Source organism: Vulpes lagopus, chromosome 4 (genome assembly GCF_018345385.1).
Source record: "Vulpes lagopus strain Blue_001 chromosome 4, ASM1834538v1, whole genome shotgun sequence".
Lineage (NCBI taxonomy): Eukaryota > Metazoa > Chordata > Mammalia > Carnivora > Canidae > Vulpes > Vulpes lagopus.
In genome coordinates, this window is record NC_054827.1 from 12,393,919 (window position 1) to 12,420,206 (window position 26,288).

Consider the following 26,288-nt stretch of genomic DNA (forward strand, 5'->3'; position numbering starts at 1 on the left):
TGAGAAAAGACTTGCCTTAAAATAGTTAGCTACATCTTCACTCCTTCAGTGCGCACACCCTGAGGGAGACAGGGGCCTGTGTGAAACCTCTTTGTCTTTATAAGCTTTCCTTTGTTCTCAAAATTAAAAGCTTTATTCTTTCACCAAAAGAACTGTAGTAACACCCTGTACTGTTTACACTGTTTTTCCCCTCCCATATTGTTAAATTGCATCGCTGCTTCTGGATATCTGTGCAGGTAGATGTGTCAATAGGTATCCGTCGCTGTTTTTTGTTTTTGTTTTTGCAAAAGAGACTCGATCTTTAGTCAGAATAGAATTGCTGTTTAGAGAACCAGGTTGCAAGAGTCAACATGGCAATGCGTGGTATATTAAGAGCAGGTTCCTTCTCCCCCGGTCATTCTGTTACTTGGGTCATTCTGTTACTTGGTGCCCCTGGGTTCCTTCCCAACCGTGGGTGGGGCATCGTGGTTCGGCTTCCTGTATCACACCAGTTTTCACAGCCTGCCCTCCTCTCCCCCAGCCTCTCCGCCAGCACCTTGTCCATGTCGTCGGGCAGCAGCCTGGGCTCCCTGGCCTCCAGCCGGGGGTCTCTGAACACTTCCAGCAGAGGGTCGCTCAGCTCCCTCAGTTCCGGAGAGCTCTATTACACCAGCCAGGGCGACCAGGTGGACGTGGACTATCAGAGTAAACTGGACCTCCTTCTGCAGGAAAAAGGCGGCTACATTCCTTCTGGACCCATCACCACCATCCATGAAAATGAAGTGGTCAAGTCCCCCAGCCAGCCTGGCCAGGGCGGTCCCTGCGGGGCGGCAGCCGTGGCCACAGGCCACACTCCCCCCCGGACTGAGGCCCCCAAGTCTGTGACGTCCCTGTCCTCACGGTCCTCCCTGTCCTCCCTGTCCCCTCCTGGCTCTCCCTTGGTTCTAGAAGGCACGTTCCCCATGTCTTCTCATGATGTCCCTCTCCATCGGTTCACTGCTGACTTCGAAGACTGTGAATTGAGTAGTCATTTTGCAGACATCGGCCTCGGTGAAAATCAGATCTTGCTGGATTCTAACTCGGGAGGAGGGTCCCAGTCCCTCTCAGAGGATAAAGACCTCAGCGAATGTGCCCGGGAGCCGTTATATGAAGGAAGTACAGGTAAGCGGAGACCTTTGCTTGCACGTCTTCCCTTTTAATTATTTTAAGAAGAATGGTGGGAGGAGTACTTTTTCCATATAAACAAATTGTGCCAGCCGCCCCTCTCTGTGTGCTGCTTATTAATTTTGGCTTCGTTTGAGAAGGGAGTTTTTTTATTGATCTACCTGGACTGGACATTTTTTTCTTTATCAAATAAAAGTCGCCTTCCCTGCTGAATAGATTCAATCATGATGTGGCTATCCTAAACTGTCCAGAAACCCTCTGTCTGGTGGCAGCTGACTGACTGGGAGCATGTTTTGTGGATGTACTTCATACTTCCACAAAGATTCTGTCTCTGAAATAGCAAGGCAAGAGAGAGGGGCTTTCTTTTTAAAGTTGGCCTAAAACAGATTAAAACCAAGGCAATTAGCATACCAGATAATTAGTACCAGGGTTCAATGTTTAGATTGCTCAGGGAATTCTATATAAATACAATTTTTGTTTCATGCCAGACTCTCCCTTTCTGCCTAAAGTGAATTTGGAGAATGCTGGTTCCGATGTAGTAGTATTACCCTGCCATCTTCTGGCTGCATGACTAGTTGCAGCCCGGGAGAGCATGCAGCAGATCCAGTTCTTACTGCTGCCTTTGTATTCAGAGACAGAAATGGAGGGAGAGTTTCATCTTTTTTTTTTTTTTTTAAGTCTGTATCCCTTTGCAAGGTGGAAGCTTTCAATATATGACACGTGGTTGTCAAGAGAACAACATGGTACCCTTGCTGGCAGATGACCGTGGCTGTGGTCTGAGGGGGATGGTCTATTTGAGAGCTAGCCTGAAATGAAATGTGAAATAAAAGCTCCAGTCTGGTCCCCAGGAGCCCCGTTCAGATCTACGCACATCACTGCGTGTCCAGAACACAGAAGAGGCCGGTCCTCTTTAGAAGTATTTTCCTGCTGCTTTGAGAAGCCTATTTATTTTGTATTTCTGGTCCGAAGAATTCTATGTATTTACTGATTGGCCAATTTAGATGTTTAAAGTGATAGACAAATCTATCATGTTTCTGTGGTTTTGAATACTGAAGACCAAAACACCACCTGCCAGCGGCCCAGAGCCCGAGGCAGAGGCAGGGCGCAGGAGACATGCGTGTGATTCGTGTGGCACTGCCTAGAAGGTGCCACAGCTATAAGTAATGTGTCATCAAAATCATCAACGTCAAAGAAAATAAGCACAGGAGTAGTGTTTACTTAGTGGCTATAGGAAAGCAGAAGCCAGTGGTGGGGCCTCCCTTCTGCCTCCAGGAAGGAGTGTGGTGTGTAGGGTGCAGTCGTGTGTGTGGTGCAGTGCGATGCTTCCTGCCCCAGGAGCCAGCCAAGTCTGCACTTTTACTTTGGTGCAGGCGAGCACGAGCACATCACCCAGGCTCTCAGCCTCGTTGTTTCTCCCCTGCAAAATGGGAGTGATAGAGTGTCTCCCTCACAGAGGATTGGGAGCACTGATGCTGTCACACATCGAGAGCATCTAACTGTGCCTGTCTCTCAGCATCAGTTCATGGAATTAGTACTACCGTACGATGAGAAGCAATACAAACTGTGCTAAGCCCAGTTCCTGCCACAAACCACTGAAATTCAAGGAAGTATGAATGAAGAAGCAAGAGGAGAAAGTGGAGCCCATATTTCCAGGCTCTGGACTTGAAGGATCTTGAGCATTTATTTCAAAGCTGTTTTCACTCTTTGTGTATTTGGAGCATTCTCCAGTGACCACTTCTCAACCACTTCTCAACCCTCGATCAGGAGGGGCTGCTGGAGAAGAGGGAGACAAGTATAAGAATCACCCAGGCCTGACCCCACCCGGGTACTTGGGCCTCTTTGCCTGGCGGTAGCCTTTCTTCTGCCACTGGGTCTGCTGCTACACCCGAGAAGTCTGCCCAGAGCCCAGTGTCCCCAAAGCTTCCAGGATACAGCTTTTACCTTTCAGATGCATCTTATATTAATTAGAAAGCTGCTCCTAAAAAGTCACCCTAAAGGAATTCTATCCGAGAGCTTTATTTGGAAAGCGTATTGAGTGCCATGTGTGAAAACAACTAAAAGCATATATTTAACTGTAAAGACTAATCCCCTTCAGTCAGAGCACCAGCACTCGGTGCATTGGGGGGTGTCTGACCTCCACGTGGGGGCGGGTGGCCCAGCGTCGTGATGCCGCCTCACTTGTCTCCCTCAGCATTCTGGAGTCTTCCGCAGGCAAAGTCGACTTGCTTTATGTACATTCCGCTCTCTGGCGCCCGTCCCCACTGGAGGACAGAGACCACGGAGGAATGACTACCAAGTCCTTCCAGTCAGTCTCTGTCATTGTCAAAGTCAATTTGAGCTGCCTCGGATATTCCTGGGGGTAATCAATAAATCATGTCATCACCTTCACCCCTCACAAAGGGGGGTGGGCGGAGAGAGGCACTTCATCATCAAGGAAAAAGCATTCCCACTGCCAGAAATAAAAGGGAAAATGCAGCAATCAATCCTGTAATCTGAAGCCTTAAAACTTAAACATCTTAACAAGATGTAAAGTCACGACTCAGAAGGGGGGCGAAATGCATACCAATCCTGATCCCTGCTCACTTGCTGGAGGATGAAAGAACTCGGCAGGCTCGCAGCTTATTACATAGGAACGCAGCTTTAAATGAATGCTCCTTGCTCACCGCAGGATGCAGTGTATGAATATGAGTTACAGATAAAAGTTAAGTGGTAGTTGGTGCTAAAGATTCAGTAGCACAAAGTTTTTCTTTTTTTTTTTTTTTTAAATGGTATTAGCTGGTGAGGAATTCTATATAAGTCAAAGACTTTTTTTTCTTTGACTCTGTTAAGCGTGGTAGCATGGGAGATGTTGAATATGGCATGTGGAGAGAAGGGGAAGCAAAAGAGGCCGAAACCTTTCTTGCCATTGAGTAGCTAGATGCTCTCTTTTACAGAAATATCTTTCATAGTTGAGGGACGCAGCTAGCTCCTTGCCACCGAGCGTTTGGTAACTACAGGGAATCCCTAACAGAGAGAGCAAGGGGCCAGTGGGAATGTGTGTCATTTATCCTTTCCCTTCAGATATTTCAGGACGAAGAGAAACCACATTGTTTCTCAAACGGTGACCAAAATAACTGACATCCCAGGAACTTCTGTAAGTCGTGATGCCTTGAATCAGCCACATGTGTTGACTCAAACAGTAACCTCCTCGATTCTCAGATGGAAATGTTTTTGGCTCTCTCACAACCAAACCACGTGTGTATTTTTGTACCTAACTTTTCCTAATTATGAATCCTAATTAGTACGCTCCCTCTCTCCTCCCTAGATGTGGAAAAATCATTACCAAAAAGAAGAGTAATCCACTTGCTTGGGGAGAAGACTGCTTGTGTGTCGGCTGCCGTGTCTGATGAGTCTGTGGCTGGAGACAGTGGGGTCTACGAGGCTTTCGTGAAACAGTAAGGACTCGCAGGAGTGCTTTTTGGTTACACCGAATCTCCTCCTAGCTGTACGGGTGGGCTCTAGCCTGTGGGTGCCCTGCCGCCCCGATTCCACTTTGCAGTGGAAGGGCTATAGACGTTAAAGAAATGGTGTGCCTGAAAATTTCAGTATACCAAAAACATCTCATCTGACCCCCTTGGAGACTTAAAACTTGATTTTAACGAGAAAGTTAGAGTTGCTGGCCACCACCCGTTTGATACACGAAGCATCTCCAGTACATTTCTGAAAGCCTGGAGTGTGTCTAGGGGTGTGGGGTACCCCAGGGAGGCTCAGAAAAGTCAGGCATCAGAAAATCTGTCCCCTAATGGCTCAGAGGCTGACTCTCTTGAAAAGGTGAAGAAAGACCTAAAAGAGTGAGCTTTCACTGGGGTCAGGTCCCCGGGCGCTGTGCGAGTGCTGTTAATTCAGAATGAGTCAGTGACAAACAGTAACCATAATAGTCAATACCCTGTTCATAAACGGTTCACCTGCACCCACTGTTGCCCTGTCCCTAGGCCTAGTGAAGTTGAAGATGTTCCCTACAGTGAAGGGGATGTCACCATCGTGGAGACTGCCCAGGTGCAGATCGGACTCAGGTAAGGGACACACACACCGAGGGGGCAGTTCTAGAATTCTGCAAGGACTGGTGGGCCCGTGCTCTTTCCCTGTTTGATCAGCTTCTCTTTTGACAGATATGATGCAAAAAGGTCAAGTTTCATGGTGATTTTAGCACAGCTCCGAAATCTTCATGCCTTCTTGATACCTCATACTTCAAAAGTGTAAGTAAAATTAGCAAAGAACAAATTGAAGAACTGAAAATCGCTCACTTATGATAAATTATACATTGTAATTGAGCAGTTCATTTACACGAAGATGGAAAAGACATAGCAGGGCTGATCAAGTTTCAACCCACAGCAGATAAAATGAAAAGAAAAGAAAAGGAGAATGTATATTAGATTTTGATCCTTATTCAACAGATTCGTTATCAGGCATAGAAACCAAGATGTTTTCATCTCCCTTTACAACCAGAAATTCTGTATTATGCTGTGTTGGGGCCTAATTCTTTTAATTTAATTAAAATGTTTGTTGTTGTCTCATTATACCTTCTTTGGTTTGAGGTAATTTTCTAATCTTTTACATGAAAATGTAGTGATTTGGGATGCCGGAGTGGCTCAGTTGGTTAAGTGTCTGCCTTCAGCTCAAGTCATGATCCCCAGTCCTAGGTTGGAACCCCCTGAGTCAGGCTCCCTGCTCAGCGGAGAGTCTGGCTTTCCCTCTCCCTCTGCCTGTTGCTTCTCCTACTTGTGCTGTCTCTGTCTTTCTCTCTCTCTGATAAAGAAATAAAATCTTTAAAAGAAAAGAAAATGTAGTGATTAAATTTCATTTATCCATACAACTTTGCCAAACACCTTACCATGCTACATGTAAGAGTAGCATTCCTGGGGATCCCTTGGTGGCTCAGCGGTTTAGCACCTACCTTTGGCCCAGGGCATGATCCTAGAGTCCCGGGATCAAGTCCCGCGTTGGGCTCCTGGCATGGAGCCTGCTTCTCCCTCTGCCTGTGCCTCTGCCTCTCTCGCTCTCTCTCTGTATCTATCATGAATAAATAAATAAAATCTTAAAAAAAAAAAAAAAGAGTAGCATTCCTTAGCATCAAGCATTCACTTCTCTGTGACCATTAATTTCTTGAGGTTACTTTATTTTGTCAAACGAAGTGATGTCATAATGCTTCACAGCCTGTTGTTTGAAGACTCTTTCCTGACGATTGTTCTAGCGATCGTCATCACCACTCACACTCTGGAGTCAGAGTTTCGGGGACTCTCTTAAAGGTCTATGGCTAGAGAGCACCAGAAGGAAGCCAGATTTCATCTTAGCACCTGTGACTTCAAATCCAGAATCTCTGTGTCCTATAGTCCTGCACTTAGTAAAATGTTCAATCTGCTAGTATAAGGCTTCAAAAAAGAAAGAACTCTTGAGGGGTGACCTCTAAGACTCTGCACCCAGCCAGGTGGATATTTCCTTTAGTAATAGAGTATATTCCTCAATGCAAAGGACATTTAATAGAGTCAATGTAAGAGTTCTGGATGTTTTCCCTAAGGGTTTACTTTTAAGTTCACATCCAAATACTCTAAGAATTGTCAGAGAAAAGAAACTAGATCTAAATAAAGATATAGCTAGGTGGGGTGCCTGTATAGCTCAGTGGGTTAAACCTCTGCCTTCAGCTCAGGACATGACCCCAGGGTCCTGGGATCGAGCCCTACATTGGGCTCCCTCTCCCTCTGCCCCTCCGCCTGCTTGTGCCCATGCTCTCAAATAAATAAAATATTTTAAAAAAGATATAGCTAGATGGAGATTATACAGTGGGCAGTAGAAGAATAGCTAGTGGATGTCTGTGTATTGACAATCATCAAAATTGGAAGGGAATAGGATTCCAGGAGGGAAGTTGGCTTGCAAGATCTCCTGAAATCAGGGTGTGTGGGGTGTTGGGGGGATCTGCATTAATAGCGATAAAACAAGGAGGGAAGGATTACAGGGGAGTGTCTACATCACCCTAGAGAGCCTGCTTCCCCGGACTGACATTAGGAAGTCCAGTCAGTAGTATTCGGGGAAGACTGGCTTGACAATATAATTTGTGACTTCTCCCTACCAGTAAGTAGGCTGAGATATTGGAGCGTTGGCAGCCTTTTCATTTCAATGCAGCACATCTGAGAGAAGACCGCTCCATCAGGGATCAAACCTACGAACAGGGAGAGCCATCCCACAAGTCCAGGAGAGAACTGCAGAAGTCCCCAAGAACACACATCCTTAACCTCATGCCATAAGGGCAGGCCTCCCCAAATATTGTGCCACTGCCAAGCCAATCACAGTCATGCTCCCTTTCCTCGTAGGAAGTCACAAGCAAAGTGCCCCTGAGGTGCGGTGACAGCCAGTGCAGTTTAGAACCAGGCAGTCCTCAGGCAGTGAGTGCAACAGGCTCTTCTGTCCGCATCTCCTGGGCAACCACTTGTCTGACTGGTCTGGACCTTCCTGAGATGTCTAGCGCCATGTTCTTAAGCCCCTCCATGAAATGAAAGCCTTGGTTTGAATTAATGACACTGCCAAAAACAAAATATCTTAAAATAGTTCTTTTTCTTTTCCCCCCATAACTTCAAATTTTACTTTCTGGTTATTAAGTACAGCAAAGAGAGCTTAGGCTCCAGCTAGCTGTTTGGCAGCAGCCACAGTGTTTTTGTGAGTGGTTCCTGGCTCCTGTGTGGAGTGACCTCACCTGCAGCAGAATGAAAGGAAAAACATCCCTACCTTCTTTCCCCTGTGCCTTGGGCTCTTAACCATGTAAACCTTTTTTTGCATGTGGAAACATCCTGGAGTCACAGAAGTGGTTAGGCCACTGGTATGGAGTAACACTGAAGTCTGCAGAAGTGGAAAATTTTGTTTCCCTCCATGCCAGCTTGGTAGTATACCTCACCTCCTGGCTTTCAAGAGCAGATTTCTTCTGCTGAATCTCCAGCCTCAACAGCAGGCGCCCAAGGCCCCCTCGTCCCCTAAGGCTGAATCTCCATCATTGGTTTTTTATATTCTGATAATTCCATACTTATACATATTCCATCATCAATTTTATATTTTGATAGCAAATACAGAAATAATAGGACATTCTTCTGTTTTCATAATCGGAGAAAGGCATCTTTTAGAATAGGAATTAGACCAGCTCAGAATTAGAGGGTAGGGATTTAGTGGGCATTCTCCTTTTGAGATTTAAAAGAAAATGCCTCCTGCCATCTCTAAAAGTTGTGAATCCTTATATAACGTGTGCTTGGAAAAATCACTTGAAAGTAGCATTAGAAGTTGCTGTTTTTCTATAATTCTTCCTCTGAATTTTACAAAGCATAAGGCTCTTAAAACAAAAGAGCATAAGGCTCTTAAAACGTTTGTCGTCTCTGAAACTTCTGTGATGCTTGACAATGATATTTATAAATTTGCTTCACGATATGCTACTTAGCCATTCTTTTTCACTAGTAGCATAATGTATTCCATTCCTGGGAAAGGATCACCAGCACCCTTTGTTTAATACTGGGGATGACTGGGACAAAGTTTACTTAGTGTGATCCTATCTTCCCAGGCTCAGAAAAGTTGATTTTGGGGACGCCTGGGTGGCTCAGTGGTTGAGCATCTGCCTTTGGCTCAGGTCGTGATCCCGAGGTCTTGGGATCCAGTCCCTCATCAGATTCCCTACAGGGAACCTGCTTCTCCCTCTGCCTGTGTCTCTGCCTCTCTCTGTGTGTCTCATGAATAAATAAATAAAAGCTTAAAAAAAAAAAACACTTTATTTTGGAATTGGCAGTACCCCGGCAGGTGGGACGTTAAATTCTTCTGCCCCACAGATTTTCCTCGTCTTCTCTTCCCTGTCGGGCCTTCGCTGCAGCCCTGTGGCAGGTGCAGGGCACAGTCGGCACGAGCGGGTTAAGAACAGAGCCTCTCTGCCGCTGAGCGCAGGTGGACCCGTTACGGCAGCAAAGCTCCGGCTTGATAATGAACTCCGTGTTCCCCTGCGTCTCTCTCTTGTGCAGATCATTTCAAACGCGAACTGTGAATCTGGTATAACTGAAGTACCTGTGAAATGCATTTCACTCTTGTCCTTTGCAGGTATTTCAGGGTTGCTCTGCTTCCCTCCTCAACCGATGTCAGCTGTCTGTTCCGAACAAAAGTCCATCCAGCCACGGAATCCATCCTATTCAGCGATATGTTCAGAGTGGCCATTTCCCAAACAGCCTTACAGCAGAAGACGCTGAGAGTAGATCTCTGCTCTGTTAGCAAACACCGAAGCGAAGAATGCCTGGTAGGTTGGTTCACGATTCCCGTTACCATAAAATGCCTCTGATGAGGTATGCTGAGAAGAACTCTCTAGTTGCTGCTTTGCCAGCCCTGTTGCCACCACAGATCTGCCCAGGGCCTTGGGCACATCCACTGGTGGTTTCATTTTTTTTTTATCGGAAGTAGTGATTTCTGGTTTTCATTCTTTTATTCAAGAACTTTCCAATCTGCTTATTAATTGTGATCTTGTGTAAAATCTATCTCCCGTTCTATCCTTTGACCTCTGTCGTCATTATCACTCTGGAGCATGCTTATTATTCCCAACAGGAGTCTTCTGCTGGGTGCTTTGTATACATTACCTTATTTAATCCTCATGACAGTCTTAGGGAAAAGGTATGAGTACCCCTATTTTCAGAGAAACAACTGCGAAGAGAAGTAACGTGTCCAGGGTCGCACAGCTAGTGAATGATGGAGCCAGATATCAAAAGGACATCCCATACATATCCCATTACAAATTTAAATTAAGGAGGAGACTGAGTATATAGTCTCTTTATTATATTCTCCCCAGACGTGGTATTATAGATTCTAGGAAGACTTAAATATTGTGTTTAGAGGAATAGGATGTTTAAATGCTAATGCAAAGGACTTCATTTATAACTGATGGTGAGGTTAACATACCTTTGTGCACAATAACTGGAAAACCATTATATACCAGAAAAGTTACATAAGGGGTTCAAATGCAAGCACCGAGAGGGGTGGTCATGTGTTCAAACAACAGCACAGGTTTCTCTGCGGTACAGTAGGAAACACAAAACCACACTTCACGATGCACACTTCATCATGAACAGTTTAAAAGAGTGATAGATTTCTTAGTAGTATTTCTTTTTCTTTATATAAAAAAGATTTGATAATATTACCTGACAAGAAATGAAGCAAAGTGGTGCCTGAGTGGCTTAGTCTGTTAAGCATCTGCCTTTGGCTCAGGTCATGATCATGGGATCCTGGGATCGAGCCCTGAGTCAGGCTCCTTGCTCAGAGCCTTCTTCTCCCTCTGCCCCTCTCCCTGCTCTGTTCTCTTTCTGTCTCTCTCAGTCTCTCTCGCAAATAAATAAATAAAATGAAGCAAAGATAACAGACTCATTAGGCTGTCAGATTACTTCAGTAGATATGTGTGTCAGAAGCTCCATAAAGTTAGTAAATATGTTAATTAATAGCCTTTAAAAAAATGATACAGTTTAATTAGATTCTAGTTCATATGTGCCATTTGCTGGAATATAAAAGCTTTTTTTTGACATTCTACTAATTCAAAGAAAAATTTTGCTATCTCTCATTTAAGAACCACAGTAGAGTTTTTGTTTTTGAATTTTACACTGGATAGGTTTTTGTGAGTAATAATCAAACGACTCGTATATAGCACATTGTAAGAGGTATGATTTATGCTTATGCGTTTATTTTTTTAATTTTTATTTTTGGACTTTTCATTAAAAAATAATTACACTTACAAAAAGTTACATGTTTAGTCATTAGGTTTTAGCAAAATAGTATGCCAAAAACAATCCTAGGGTTAGCTTCTGGATTGGGGTTATTTCTTACTTAGTCACATCTTCAGGTTTTAAAAAAAAATCTATCAGTACTTTCTATCATGAGTATTGCATTTTTTTTTTAACCTTCAAACAGGCTTGCACAATAATTATATGAGAGGAAGCAAACATGAATTTAAACATTTTCTTTTTTCTTTTCTCCCCTCCCCCCCCCTTCATTTCACACAGGCTGGAACTCAGATCAGTCTGGCTGATTTACCATTTTCCAACGAGATTTTCACTCTGTGGTATAACCTGCTTCCTTCTAAGCAAATGTCTTGCAAAAAGAATGATGAAGAAAATGAAGACTCTGTATTTCAACCAAATCAGCCATTAGTAGATTCTATAGACTTGGTGAGTCCAAATTGGAATAAAAAGGCATTATGACTGGGGCACCTGGGTGGCTCAGTGGTTGAGCATCTGCCTTCAGCTCAGGTTGTGATCCCGGGGTCCTGGGATTGAGCCCCACATCAGGTTTCCCCCAGGGAGCCTGCTTCTCCCTCTGCCTATGTCTCTGCCTCTCTGTGTCTCTCATGAATAAATAAATAAAATCTTAAAAAAGAAAGAAAGGAAGAAAGGAAGGAAGGAAGGAAGGAAAGAAAGAAAGAAAGAAAGAAAGAAAGAAAGAAAGAAAGAAAGAAAGAAAGGCATTATGACCAAAAGAAGGAAGGAAGGAAAGAAAGAAAGAAAGAAAGAAAGAAAGAAAGAAAGAAAGAAAGAAAGAAAGAAAGGCATTATGACCAAAAGGAAGGAAGGGAGGGAGGAAGGAAGGAAGGAAGGAAGGAAGGAAGGAAGGAAGGAAGGAAGGAATTATGACCAAAAGAATAATCTGGAATGGCTGTGGCACCCGTGTGTTCCAGCTCACATTCACTCCCCTCCCTCCCCCAAGCTTACCCATTCCTTCCAGCTTCCTAGCAACGGCAAAACCAGAAAGATAATTTCCAGCTTCTCTTCAAGTATAGTTTATAGAAGGATCCATTTCTGCTCACTTCCTTCTGTCAAAATAAGCTGATGCAGAGTCTTAGCCGGTTTAGGTGACCACGGAAAACTTTTTGCTTTAAATTTATAGTTTCATACATTGTGTTCACATCTTTGATTCCGCTGTCAAGTCATACATCTGGAACTCGGATCATTTGCACATGTCAAATTACTGAGGCTAGAGTATCTTAGTTTCTATTTGTTCTATCAATAAAACGATATTTTCTATGAAGTTTGTTGTAACCAACAGTCATCTACATTCTCAACACTTTAAAAAATGTAGAGGGGCCTTTTGGGAGGCCATTCATCACCGACTTGGCATCTGTGAATGTTGTTACTGAGTTCAAGTTTATTTTCGATTATCTATGAGAAAAGAGTTTACCAAGCAGAAGTCACATTATTATTGATCATCTACTGTGTGCAAGAACGACAGTGGACATTGTGGCAGGTAGTGAAATGGAAGCAAAGGGCACGTCCATATTCTAGCATGTATTAGTACCTCATTCCTTTGTATTTCCAGATAATACTCCATTATATGGATATACCACCTTTTATTTATCTGTTCATCAGCTGATGGGTATTTAGGCTGTTTCTGCTTTTTTTTTTTTTTAAGACTTTTATTTATTTATTCATGAAAGACACACACACACAGAGAGAGAGAGAGAGGGAGAGAGAGAGGGGGGTAGAGACACAGAGGGAGAAGCAGGCTCCATGCAGGGAACCTGACGTGGGACTCGATCCCAGGTCTCCAGGGTCACATCCTGGGCTGCAGACAGCGCTAAACCGCTGAGCCCCCCCGGGCTGCCCATGTTTCTGCTTTCTGACTATTATTAACACCACTGCTGTGGGCATTTGTATAAGGCTTTGTTTGGACATACATTTTCATTGCTCTTTTGGCGTACATAGCTAGGAGTGGAACTGCTGGGTCATATAGTAACTCTACGTTTTAATGTTTTGAGGAACTGACAAACTGTCTTCCACAGTGGGTGCACCATTTTACACTCTCACCAGCAGTGTGGGTGAGGGCCTCTGTCATCCAAGCTCTTGCCACGTGTTACAAATCTGCCTTTCTGGTTTTAGCCAGTGTGGTGTGAGGTGTTGTCTCATTGTGGCTTTCATTTATATTTCACTAATGACTGATGATATTAAGCATGCTTTCATGAACTTATTGGCCATTTGTATATTTAAAAAAAATTTTCTGAGAACTATCTGTTTGGATCCTTTGTGTTTTAAATGAATTCTTCATCTTTCCATTATTTTACTTTATTATCATCATCTCTTTATTATTATTTTCTTATTGAATTATGAGTCCCTCATATAGTCTTGATACAAGTCTTTTATCCAACAAATGACTTGCAGATATTTTCTCTCATTCTGTGGGTTTCTTTTCACTTACTTGATTTTATTTGCAGCACAAAATTTTAAATTTTGGTAGAAGTCCAGATTACAGTCTCTTATATTGCTTTATCTTCTATTGTTTGCACTGCTGGTGTCATATCTGAGAAGACTCTGCCCAACTGAACATCATAAAGATTTACTCCTGTGTTTTCTTCTGAGAGTTTTAAAGTTTAGTTTTATTTTTAGGTTTCTGATCAGAGACCTTGGCTCCAATTGGACCTACTCACGATAGGTAAATCACACAGTCCAATTTCATTTTCTTAAATGTGGGTATGCAATTGTTCCCAGTACCACTTAATTGAAAACACTAGTCTTTCCCCACTGAATTATCTTGGCATCCTTGCTGAAAATCAGTTTACCATAAGTGTGATCATTTATATTTCTGGGCTTTAAATTCTGTTCTATTAATCTGTGTGTCTGTATTTGTGCCAACAGCACACTACCGTGATGACTGTAGCTTGGTAGTTATTTTGAAATAAGAACATGTGAGTCGTCCAGCTTTGTTTTTCTTTTGCAAGATGGTTTGGGCTATTTGGGGTCCCTTGCATTTCCACATGAATTTTAGTATCAGTTTGTCAATTTCTACAAAAAAAGGCAGCTAGGATTTTTATATAGATTGCATCAAGTTTATAGATCACTGTGGAGGGTATTGTAATCTTAAGTTTTAAGTCTTCTGATCCATGAGTACAGGATATTTTCCTGTTTATTTGGATCTTCATTAACTTCTTTCAAAAAATGTTTTGTAGTCGGGACACCTGGGGGGCTCAGTGGTTGAGTGTCTGCCTTCAGCTCAGGGTGTGATCCTGGGGTCTGGGATTGAGTCCTACATGGGACTCCTTGCAGGGAGCCTGCTTCTCCCTCTGCCTATGGCTCTGCCTCTGTGTGTGTCTTTCATGAATAAATAAATACAATATTTATTTATTTATTTGTTTGTTTATTAAAGATTTTATTTATTTATTCATGAGTGACACAGAGAGAGAGAGAGAGGCAGTCACAGGCAGAGGGAGGAGCAGGCTCCATGCAGGGAGCCTGACGTGGGACTCGATCCAGGGTTTCCAGCATCAGGCCCTGGACTGAAGGCGGCGCTAAACCACTGGGCCACCAGGGCTGCTCCATAAAATATTTTTTAAAAAATGTTTTACAGTCGTCAGAGCCCAAAATTGCACTTCTTTTGTTAATTTTATTCATTTTGATGCTATTATAAATAGAACTATTTTCTTAATTTCATTTTCAGATGATTCATTGCACTATTGATTTTTGATCATTTATCTTGCATCCTGCAACAACCTTACTGAACTGGTTAGACTAAGTTAGACTTTTAGGTCTAATAGTTTTTTTCATGGATTCCTTAGAGTTTCCTATATGTTAGATCATATCTTCTGCAAAAAGAGTTGACTTTACTTCTTTCTTTCCAATTACTTTTTATTTCTTTCTCTTGCCCTTTCGCCCTGGCTAGAACTTCCGGTACGATATCACAAGAAGTGGTGAGAGCAGGCTTCCTCGTCATGGATATGATCTTAGGGGGAAATTTTGAGGTTTTCAACATTACATATGATTTCTGCTTTGGTTTATTGTAGTTGCCCTTCATCAAGTAGAGGGAAATCCTTTTCCTAGTTTGTTGAGTGTTTTATCATAAAGGCTGTGGGTTTAACCATGCTTTTCTGCATCTGTTGAGATGACCTGTGGTTTTTGTCCTTTATTCTGTTTATACTTTATTGATTTTCAGATGTCAAACCAACCTTGCATTCCTAGGATAATCCCACTTGGTTATGGCGAACAATCCTTTTTATGTTACTAGATTCCATTTTCTAGTATTTTGTTGAGAACTTTATTCAGAGTTTTCTCCTGATGTCTTTGTCTAGTTTCCATATCAGAGTAATTTTGGCCTCAGGGAATGAGTTAGGAAGTGATCTCTCATCATCAACCTTTTGGAAGAGTTTGAGAAGAATGGGTATGAATTCTTTAAATGTTTGGTATAATTTGGCAGTGCAGCCCTCGCGGTTTGAACTTTGTGGGAAGTTTTTTGTTTATTAATTCAATCTCTTACCAGTTATAAGTCTACTCAGAATTGTATTATAATGTCACTTTGAGTAGTTTGTGTCTTTCTGGAAACAAACGGTGTTCATTTTATCTAGGTTATCTGACCTGCTGGCAAACAGGTGTTTGTAGTAACCCTTATAATTTTGTCTCTAAAGTTGATAGTGATAGTCCCTCCTTGGCTCCAGATTTCAGTACTTTGAGCTTTCTGGCTATTTTTCTTGGTCAGTCTAGCTAACAGTTTTTACTTTTTTGAATCTTTCAAAGAATCACCATTTGGGTTTTTTTGTTGATTTGTTTTTAAGAATTTATTTATTCATGAGAGACAGAGAGAGAGGGAGAGGCAGAGACACAGGCAGAGGGAGAAGCAGGCTCCATGCAGGGAGCCCAGTGTGAGACTCGATCTCAGGACTCCAGGATCATACCCTGGGCCGAAGGCAGGTGCTAAACCACTGAGCCACCCAGGGATCCCCACCATTTGGTTTTATTGATCATCTCTAGTACTTCTCTATTCACTATTTCATGAATTTCTACTCTAGTCTTTATTATTATTGTTGTTGTTGTTATTGTTATTATTATTATTATTTTAGAGAGGGGCGAGGAGGAGGGGTAGAGGGAGAGGGAGAGAGAGAATCTTAAGCAGGCTCCAGGCCCAGTGGAGAGCCTGATGCAAGACTTGATCTTACAACCCTGAGTTGTTTTTTTTTTGTTTGCTTTTTGGTTTGATTTTTTGAAGAGGAACAGAGAGAGGCCCGTGGGTGGTTCAGTCAGTTAGGCATCTGACTCTTGATTTGGGTGCAAGTCATGATTTCAGGGTCCTGAGATTAGGCCCTGTATTGGGCTCCATGCTCAGCAGGGAATCTGCTTGAGATTCTCTCTCTCCATCTCCCTGTGCTCCACACTATTTCTCTTTCTCTCTCTCTCTCTAAATAAATGAACAAATCTTTTTAAAAAATAAAGAGGGAGAAAGAAAAAAAACAGAGAGAGGGAGTAGTTTTTATTCTTTCCTTCCTCATGATTACTTTAGTTGTACCCGTTTTCCATTTTCTTAAGGTAGAAACTTATAGATTTGAGATCTTTCTTCTGCTTTAACACAGGCACTTTTAGCTATAAATTTCTTGCTGAGCACTGCTGGAGCAGCATCTTACAAACTGGTATGTTTTAATTTTCCTTCACATCTAAGTATGTTCTGATTTTCGTTGTGATTTCCTTGACTCATTGGTTAGGAATGTGTTAATTTCCACATCTTTGTTACTTCTTATGTTTTCCTTATGCTACAGATTTCTAATTTTATTACAGTGTGGTCAAAGAACATGTTCTGTATGATTTCAGTCCTTTCAAGTTTACTGAGGCTTGTTTTATGGCCTAGCATATGCTACCATTCTAAAGAATGTTTCATGTGCCCTTGAGAAGAAAGCTTGCTCAGCTCCTATTGGGTGAGTATTCTACAGGTGTTTGTTAGGTCTGGTTGGTCCACAGTGTTGTTATACGTATATATACTATTTTATTACTCTTTTGTCTTATTCTGATCTCACTTTAACTTGTTTCTTTTATGGAGAAGAGTGATAGATTTATAACAAAATGTACAAATCTTATGTGAGTTTTCCAGTAAATTTGCACAATCAGCACAGCTATGTAGCCACCACCCAGATCAGGGTATGGTGCATTACCAGCACTCCAGGATCCTCCCTTGTGCCCCATCCTAGTCATCACCACTCTCCCCTAAAGGTAATCTCTATTCTGACTTCTGTCTTCAAACTTTATATAATAGTATCATTCGGTGTTTGTCCTTTTATGTCTGGAGTCTCGTACTCAGCATTACGTTTATGCAAGTCGTCTGTGTTATTTTGTGTAATTGTAGTTCATTTGTGCTCAGTGTTGTGTGATATTTCATTTTATAATTATATCACAGTTTCTTTATCCATTTTGCTATTGATGGACATTTGAGTTTCTAATTTGGGGGCTATTATGAATAGTGCTATTAGTATCTTGTATATGTCTTTATCATCTTTCATTTTAGCCATTGTGATATAGTACTGTTGTGTTTTTTGCATTTTCCTGATTATAATGTTTAATGGCCAGATGGATGTCATCTTTCATGAAATGTCTATTCAAGATTTTGCCCATTTTTCTACTGGATTATCTTTTTTTTTTTTTTAATTTTTTTTTTTTAATTTTTATTTATTTATGATAGAGAGAGAGAGAGAGAGAGAGAGAGGCAGAGACACAGGCAGAGGGAGAAGCAGGCTCCATGCACCGGGAGCCTGACGTGGGATTCGATCCCGGGTCTCCAGGATCGCGCCCTGGGCCAAAGGCAGGCGCCAAACCGCTGCGCCACCCAGGGATCCCCTATCTTTTTTTTTTTTAATAGATTGGTAGCAGTTCTTAATTTTAGATTTGAGTGTTTTGTCAAATATGTCTATTGCAAATATCTTTTCCTATTCTGTGGCTTGCCTTTTCATTTTCTTAATGTTGTCTTTTGGTGAATGGAAGTACTCATGTTTAACATAGTCTTATTTATCTATTTTCCCTGTATGCTTAGTGCTTGCTTTCTTTTGCTATTTAAGAACTATTTGCCTATTCCAGATCATGAAGATGGTTTTCTGTCTTGTAAAAGCTTTATTGCTTTCCTTTTCACATTTAGATCTGTAGTTCATCTGAAATTAATTTTTGTATTAGATGTGAGGTAGGGGTCAAGATTCCTTTTTTTTTTTTTAATTTTTTTTTATTTATTTACAATAGGCACACAATGAGAGAGAGAGAGGCAGAGACATAGGCAGAGGGAGAAGCAGGCTCCATGCACCGGGAGCCTGACGTAGGATTCGATCCCGGGTCTCCAGGATCGCGCCCCGGGCCAAAGGCAGGCGCTAAACTGCTGCGCCACCCAGGGATCCCTCAAGATTCCTTTTTATCCATGTGATAGTTGATTGACCCAGCATCATTTGTTGAAAAGACTTTCTTTTTTTTGTTGTTGTTGTTTTAACTTAATTTCAATTTGCCAACATACAGTATAACACTCAATGCTCATCACATCACGTGCCCTACTTAATGCCTGTCACCCATCCCCTCACCAACCTCCCCTCGAGCAACCCTGTTTGTTGCTTAGAGTTAAGAGTCTTAATGGTTTGGAAAAGACTTTCTTTCGCAATTGCATCACTGTATCATCTTTGTCATACATGCAATGACCTATGCATGTCTGTTCCTAGATATTGTGTTCTGTTCTGTTGGCTTACTAGTCTACCTTTGTAGAAAGTACTATACTTTTTTCAAAGTGAAGGAAGGCTTTCAATAATTTGTCATTTAGAATGATTTTTGAGGCTATTTATAGATAATCACTATCAGATTAAAGAAGCTTTTTGCTCTTTCTAGTTTGCTAAGACTTTTTATTATGCATGGATATTGAATTTTATGAAACATTTTTACTGTGTACTTAAATTGATTACATAGTTGTTCTCTTTTTTCTCTTAATGTGGTGGATTATACATTGATTGACTTTTGAATCTTAAACCGCCCTTGGATTCCTAAAATAAAACAGACTTCTTTGTGGTGTATTTTATATGTGTTTTTATATATGTTGCTAGATTTGATTTCTTGGTTTTGTCTTTGGGTTATTTTTTATTTATGTTTGGGAGAGAGATTAGTCTTTGATTTTCTTTTCTTGTAATGTCATTTTTTGATATCAAGTTTTACAAGCTTCATAATATAAGTTAGAAAGCATTCCTTCTTTACTCTTTGCAAAAGGTTTTGTAAGATGGGTGTCATATCTTCCTTAAGTATTTTGAAGAATTCCCAAGAAAATTTACCAGCCCAGTGTTAATTTTCTTTGTGATAAGCAGCCATTCTCAACTAAGGCTCTACAAAAGAAGTAAGCACTGTCAAAAATGTTGTGGATGACTACTTTCTTATTTCTCCCAAGGATGACCAATAACTTAACACCATTCTAGATGTTTGCTTTGTTTTGTTTTGATATAATGGATGGTAGAGGGCATTAAGGCTTAATTCTCATGGAATCTCAGTTGAAAAGGGCTGGTGGACTGTTTTTAATTACAGATTCAATTTCTTTATTAGATATAGAACTATTCCAACTTACTGTTGAATTCTGTTGCATTCACTTTAATAAGTATTTTCTGTAGGATTTGTCTATTTTATCTATATTTTGGCAAAGTTATTCAGGATACCTTCTTATCTTCATGTATGTATGCAAGGATCTTGCTTATGTTCCGTTTTGTTTCTGCCATTGGTAATTTGCACCATTTCTTTTTTTTTCCCTCGCTGTTGCTAGGGACTTGTCAAATTTTTTATTTTAGTCAAAGAAACAACTTTTGGCCTTGTCTATTTATATATGTGTTTTCTATTATATAAAATCTGCTCATTTCTTTATTATTTCCTTGCTTCAACATTCTTTAGGTTTAATTTGCTATACGTTTTTTCCTTCTGAGATAGATCATTGTTTAGCAACCTCTTTTTCCAATATATGCATATAATGCTAAAAAATTCTTTTTGAACACAGCTTTGGCTGCTTTTCACAAGTTTGATAATAAGATACTATTAAAATTGAATTTTAAATAGTTTATAATTTCCATTGTTATTTCTTTTTTGATCAATGAGGTTTTTTTTAGAAGTATATTTACTCAAGTCCCAAACAATGGGGTTTTCTAGTTATCTTCTTATTATTGATTTCTAGCTATATTTTACTGTTTTCAGAGAATAGAACACATACTATTCAGTCATACAGAATATTAAGAGTTCCTTTATGGCTTAGCATGAGGTCAGTTTTGGTAAAAGCTCTGTGTTTTTGAAAAGAATGTATTCTGCAGATCAAGTTTGTTAATTATGTCCTTCAAATCTTCCACATTTACTGATTTTTCAGTTTACTTATTTTACCAGTTATTGAGAGGTATGTTAAAATCCTCTAACTTACGATTATAGATGTCTGTTTCTCCTTTTAGTTCATCTTTGCATTTTGAATTTTGTGACTATATTTTTAGGTAAATATAAATTTAGCATTGTGTTATATCTTTCTGTTCAACTGGCCATCTTATTGTTATAAAATATCCCTGTTTATCTGTTCTAATACCCCTTGTTTTATTTATTTTTTAAAGATTTTATTTATTCATGAGAGATACAGAGAGAGAGGCAGAGGGAGAAGCAGGCTCCATGCAGGGAGCCCGATGTGGTACTCGATCCCAAGACTACAGGATCACAACCTGAGCTGAAGGCAGGCGCTAAACCGCTGAGCCACCCAGGGGATCCCCTTTTACCCCTTGTTTTAAAATCTGTTTTGTCTGGTAGTCATGAAGCTATCTCAGCCCCTTTTAGTTAGTGTTTTCATGGTTTATCTTTTTCCATCCTTTCACCTTCATTACTTCTGAATTCTTAGATTTAAAATGTTTCCCTAGTAAGCCATATATATAGTTGCCTTTGGTTTATTATCCAGTCTTAAAACCTTTGCCTTTTAATGGAAATATTTAGTTCATTTACATTTAATGTATTAGTGATATATTTGGGTTTGAGCTTATTGTCTTATTGTTTGTTTTCTTTTAGTACTGTCTTTGTTCCTTCTTTGCCTTCTTTTGGAATAGTCAAGTATTTTTTAAATTTCATATTCCCTCCCATATTAGATCATTAGTAATATAGTCTTTTATTTTTTTTGCTGTGTCCCTAGTGATTATATCATGCATTATTAGAAGCTACCTTAAATTAATGTTTTTACTTTTTTCCAGGCCATACAAGAATTTTAAAAGACTTTAACTCTATTCCCTTTCCTCCTTCTGTGAACTTATTGGTTATGTATTTTAGTTACATGTATTTTAAATCCCACAAGATATTATTGTTTTAAAGACAGTCAGCATTCATTTAGATTTCCCCACATCTTTACCTTTCCTGGTGTATTTCATTTCTTTCTGCTTTAGTGTGCTTCCATTTGGGTCATTTTCCTTCTGCTTGAAGAACTCCCTTTAGTATTTTTTCTAGTGCAGATCTGTCAGAGTCTTTATTTCTACTTGTGAAGGACTTTTTTTCTGCATATTCAGAATTTAGGTGGGCAGTTAATTCTTCTGAACACATTGAAGATAACCATTTTGTTGTCATGTGGTTTCCCTTGATTCTTCTGAACTGCTGGAGAACAGTTGATCCTTCAAAAATAATGCATCTTTTTTTCACTGTTGATAAAATTTTTCTATCTTTGATTTTCAGCGATTTCGCTCTGATGTGCTAATGTGGTGTTCTTTCTGCAAACACTAGCAAAATTCTCCATCATTTCATCAGTGTTCTTAAACATAGTAATTAAATTCCGTCTCTAAATAACTGCAATATATGAATCACCTGGAGGTCTGCCTCTCACTTTATCTGTTGTTGTTCTTGGCCTTCACATTGGGTCCTGTTTCCAGTGGATGCTGGATATTATGGATGAAGAATGATAGAGGCTCCGGCTGATACCTTCCTCCACAGAGGATTTAATATTCTTCCAGAAGGCAGATAAAATATGAGCAGATCACCTGGATCACTTGGAGGACCTGAGTTCCAATTTTTCTCTCCCTAGGACCATAAAGAAGCTGAAGCATCTGCTTCCTGTTTTAGCCTCCTCACAGCTAGGTTTTGTTTAGTTTCTCACCTCTTGCTTTCACATATGGAGCTTAGGAATGAAAAATAGCCCAATAAAAATATTGTGCAGAATGCTGGACTCACTACAGATGCTTTCTCTGGCCCCTCGTACGTTGATGCCTTGGTGGTCTTCAGCTCAGTTTTCATCTTTTTATCCTACCGATATTGCCACTGTTCTTCACAGCCACAGTTCTAGCCTCTGTGCCTCACTGCTAGAATCAACTCACGTCTCCAGGGGAGAAGAGTGGCAGTGATGTAGCTTCACCTCTTGATTTCTCTTTTCCCCGGGACCTTGGCCTTTGGTCTTAATTGCCTTAAAACAGCTAGAGGTTTGTTTGTTTGTTGCTTTTTGTTTTATTTTATTCAACCTTCATATTTTTTCCCAGCAGTGGAGAATTGGGTCTAGTACCACTTTTTCATGACCGGGAGCTTAAGTCCCCATCTGATGAGTTTTTAAGTCATTTCTCAAAATAGATAATATTAATTGCCATATGCTTTCAATTCCCCAGGATGCGGTGTCAGCCTTACTTGCAAGAACATCAGCCGAGCTGCTGGCTGTGGAACAAGAATTAGCACAGGAAGAAGAGGAAGAACCAGGGCAGGAAGAAGAGCAAAGAGGTCCAGATGGAGATTGGTAAAAACAGTTGTTTCCTTTGGCTATTTGAGAACTCAAAGAGGATGTATTTAGTTTCTTATAAGAAACTTACAGGGAAACCTTTAGAGATCCAGATCTTACCCTGGAATTATGGAAGGGCAGTGCCGTGCCAGGGAGCTGCCACTAAGGGAAAGACCCTCTCCTGGGTCATTATAGAGTTGAAGAAAGCAACAGTGAAATTGCAGGCAGAGGCAGAGCTAACACAGGAAGGAGGTTCTTTGTTCCTGCTTCCTTAAGTTCTGACACTCTTTCCTGAGCTGTTGTAAATTTTAATTCTAAAAATACCTGTTTTGAAAGGTGTGGTAGTTTATTGTCAATTCATACATAAATTTAAAAACGTACTTTCTTTTTCCTTAAACTGCCAGAAGTACCATTGTACCATCTAGGTCGGGCCGGTCAAAGCACACATCTAGAAAACAGCTTCTGAGTAGTCACTTTCTGTTTGTTACCACTCCCATTCCTCTTCCTGCTCCCTCCTCAGTATCCACATCCCCACTCTTTAAAAAAAAGGAGAGAGTCCTATAGCTTTTGTCTAGATTCACACACATAGAAAGAATTCTCCTTCCTGGTTTGCACTTTTTTCTCTAAAAATAAATCTTTGTCAATGTATGAGTTGTTTTTTTTTTAAAGATTTTATTTATTCATTCATGAGAGACAGAGAGAGGCAGAGACACAGGCAGAGGGAGAAGCAGGCTCCATGCATGGAGGCTGACATGGGACTCGATCCCAGGTCCCCTGGGCTGAAGGCAGCACTAAACCGCTGAGCCACCCGGGCTGCCCTGTATGAGTTTTTAAAGTATGTAGGTAAAATTATTTGGATTGATTTTAATGTATATGCAGTTGCTTATGCTGTTATGTTTGAACTACTGTTAACACATATGTGTATAGCATGCATATACATATGTGTGTATAAAACTTGTTAGAAGCCAACAATGACAAGATAGGTCACAAATAAACTCTTGGACATTTGGAAGGAACAGCTTACTACAGTGTGGCAAAAAGGTACAGATACATACTTAGGTCTTATCAGAAGCCCTTTACAATGGTTACCAATCAGAGCACTGCAAAAAAAAGAGAGAGATTGTAAGGCTCATCATGGTATTTTGAATACTAAGCCTTCTTTGTGTGTATAAAATATAATTCGCTTCATATACATTTCAAAAAATAGACATGGTATGTAGCATAAAGGAATTTAGAGTTCCCAGAATTCAATTCTAGCTCCGCCCCCTATGCTCACTGCATGACTAGGTGTTTAATTACTGGGGTGTGCCAATTTGTCAGAATGTCTCCAGTCACAATTACACTTGGATGTTCAGTTATCAGTGGAAAACGTGTTTCTGTTCTAAGGACATAGAATGCAACAAAGCATGAGACATTGCTGGTACTACTGCCCTCCTGTCAATGCGGTTTATACGGACTATATATACACCGTATGTACATTCTGGACGCACTACCCCAGCCCATGCCATGGCTTCTGTTAGAGACAAGATCGTTTGGCATTAGGATTCTTGTTATTTCAGTAGTAAAACCCCCTTTACACAGATAGGGTTTTACCACTGCTAGACTGTAAGCACAGTTGATAATGGATATATATTTTTTTTAATTTTATTTTTAAGTAATCTCTACACCCAACCTGGGGCTCAAACTTATAACCTCAAGATCAAGAGTCACGTGCTTTCTGACTGAGCCAGCCAGGCACCCCAATAATGGAGCTTTTCCATGCTTATGTCTTCATTCGCTTTTAGCGGAGTCCCTCCATCCTGTTGTCTGACTCACTTTACAATAAATAAACAACTGATATCGAGTTACATTATAGTGAGTGTCAGGTTTTTAAATGATGGGGTTACATTTTATATGTGCTTTTCAAAATATTTCTATTTTAATACCTGGGAATCAGGTCAAACTTCATTAATTTAACTGCTTAGTACCGAAGCATGGTGATTTTGCTGCATTTTGCTAGAGAGTCAGATGGTGATTGTATCTTTCATGAGCGTTTCAGGAGCAGTTGGAGCCACGCGTGAGCCCCCCACCCGCGCGCCCCATTCCCTGCCCTGCTCGCGGAGCACCCCTGCTTGACCTAGGGTGTGTTTCCTCTTGTCTTGTCTCACCACAGGTTGACAATGCTGCAAGAGGCCTCCGACGAAATTGCATCTGAAGAAGAGGCCGAGGTGAAGTCACCGGAGGGCACCGGCCGTCCGGGGGGCTGGTGCCCGAGCCCGAGCGCACCTGTCGGGCAGGAGGACGCAGGCAGGAGGGAAAGCCGCTGCGTGGAGGGCGGCGGCCGTCAGGCACCTGCGGGGCCGTGCACCCTGGTGAGGACCGGCCACTGGCTCCAACACCAATGCTAGTCTGCCTCCCGCCCCGATTCCGTGTTAGGATCGTGGGCCAAAGCTGCTCCGGATAGGCGTTTGTGGAGTTAGGCTGTAGGAAGCACTGGAAATGCTGTAAAAATTTTTAAAGGGCCCCAAATATTCATTCTCCACTTAAATTTTATATTAGAAGATGAATAGTGGGTACCTGGGAGGCTCAGTCAGTTAAGCGTCTACCTTTGGGTCAGGTCATAATCTCAGGGTCCTGGGATCGAGCCCCGTATCGGGCACCCTGCTCAGCGGGGAGTCTGCTTCTCCCTCCCCCTCTGCCTGCCGCTCCCCCTGCTTGTGCTCTCTCTCTGTCGAATAAATAAAGTCTTAAAAAAAAAAAAAGATGAATAGTGCCATTTAGGTCTCTATAAATGTCCTGAGAATATATACTAAAAGCATTTCCAGAATGACTACCAGATTGCAGGATGACTGCTTAATTGTGTTAAGTTTAGTAAATGTTGTCAGTTTAGTTCAATTTCAAACCTGAAGTGAACGTTTAAAGTTCATGTCGGTCAGGTGGTGTTCCGGTTGGAGCCTGCTCCGGAACGTGGCAGTGAGTCGGGTTCTGTGCAGGTGCCAGCCAAGTTAGGCAGCAGCAAGTTTGCTGGTTTGAGTGAGAGACGTGTTGGTGGAGACGAGGAATCACATTTAGCTTGGAGGATGCTGGCAGACTTGGAATGTTGGTAATGGGGTCTTGCAAATTCCAGTTCTTTTTTCCTGGGGAAAATAGCATTGTACCCTGACCAAAGGAAGACTTGCTTCGATAAAGGAGGTAGGCAGGTGGGAATCCTTTTATACACAAAAGATCAACAATAAACATCTGCCTACGCCTGTACAGTTTGTATTTTCAGAACCTTCTGTTGTTACTTACCTTTTATTTTTCATTACGTTTCCAAAGAGACAGTAAAGATCCAAACTCAGCTTCACAGTGTTGCTGTTTTTATATACGTTATAACTACATATGCTATGTGAGCCTGTAACTTTGTAGTATATTTTCATTTTCTTGTATATAATTGCTTGTATCATTATTCGGGAAAAAAAACACTAATTGGAAGGTGAACAGTGTTTTTTTTTTTTTTTAAGATTTTATTTATTTATTTGACAGAAAGAGCATGAGCAAGGGGAGTGGCAGGCAGAGGGAGAGGGAGAAGCAGGCTCCCCGCTGAGCAGGGAGCCTGATGCGGGGCTCGACCCCAGGACCCTGGGATCATGACCTGAGCAGAAGGCAGGCACTCAACCACCTGAGCCACCCAGGCGCCCCATGGTGAA

The 26,288-nt window shown here is 41.2% G+C and overlaps 1 protein-coding gene across 1 annotated transcript in view; it reads left to right on the forward strand.

The window, feature by feature from the left end:
- WWC2 (WW and C2 domain containing 2) overlaps nucleotides 1-26,288 on the forward strand; it is a 204,740-nt gene that overhangs the window by 151,352 nt on the left and 27,100 nt on the right. The window contains exons 11-18 of the mRNA XM_041753925.1: nucleotides 521-1,140; nucleotides 4,448-4,577; nucleotides 5,115-5,195; nucleotides 5,292-5,378; nucleotides 9,241-9,433; nucleotides 11,178-11,342; nucleotides 22,514-22,638; nucleotides 24,773-24,971. Coding sequence (XP_041609859.1) covers nucleotides 521-1,140; nucleotides 4,448-4,577; nucleotides 5,115-5,195; nucleotides 5,292-5,378; nucleotides 9,241-9,433; nucleotides 11,178-11,342; nucleotides 22,514-22,638; nucleotides 24,773-24,971 — 1,600 coding nt within the window. The remainder of the gene's footprint in view (nucleotides 1-520; nucleotides 1,141-4,447; nucleotides 4,578-5,114; nucleotides 5,196-5,291; nucleotides 5,379-9,240; nucleotides 9,434-11,177; nucleotides 11,343-22,513; nucleotides 22,639-24,772; nucleotides 24,972-26,288) is intronic.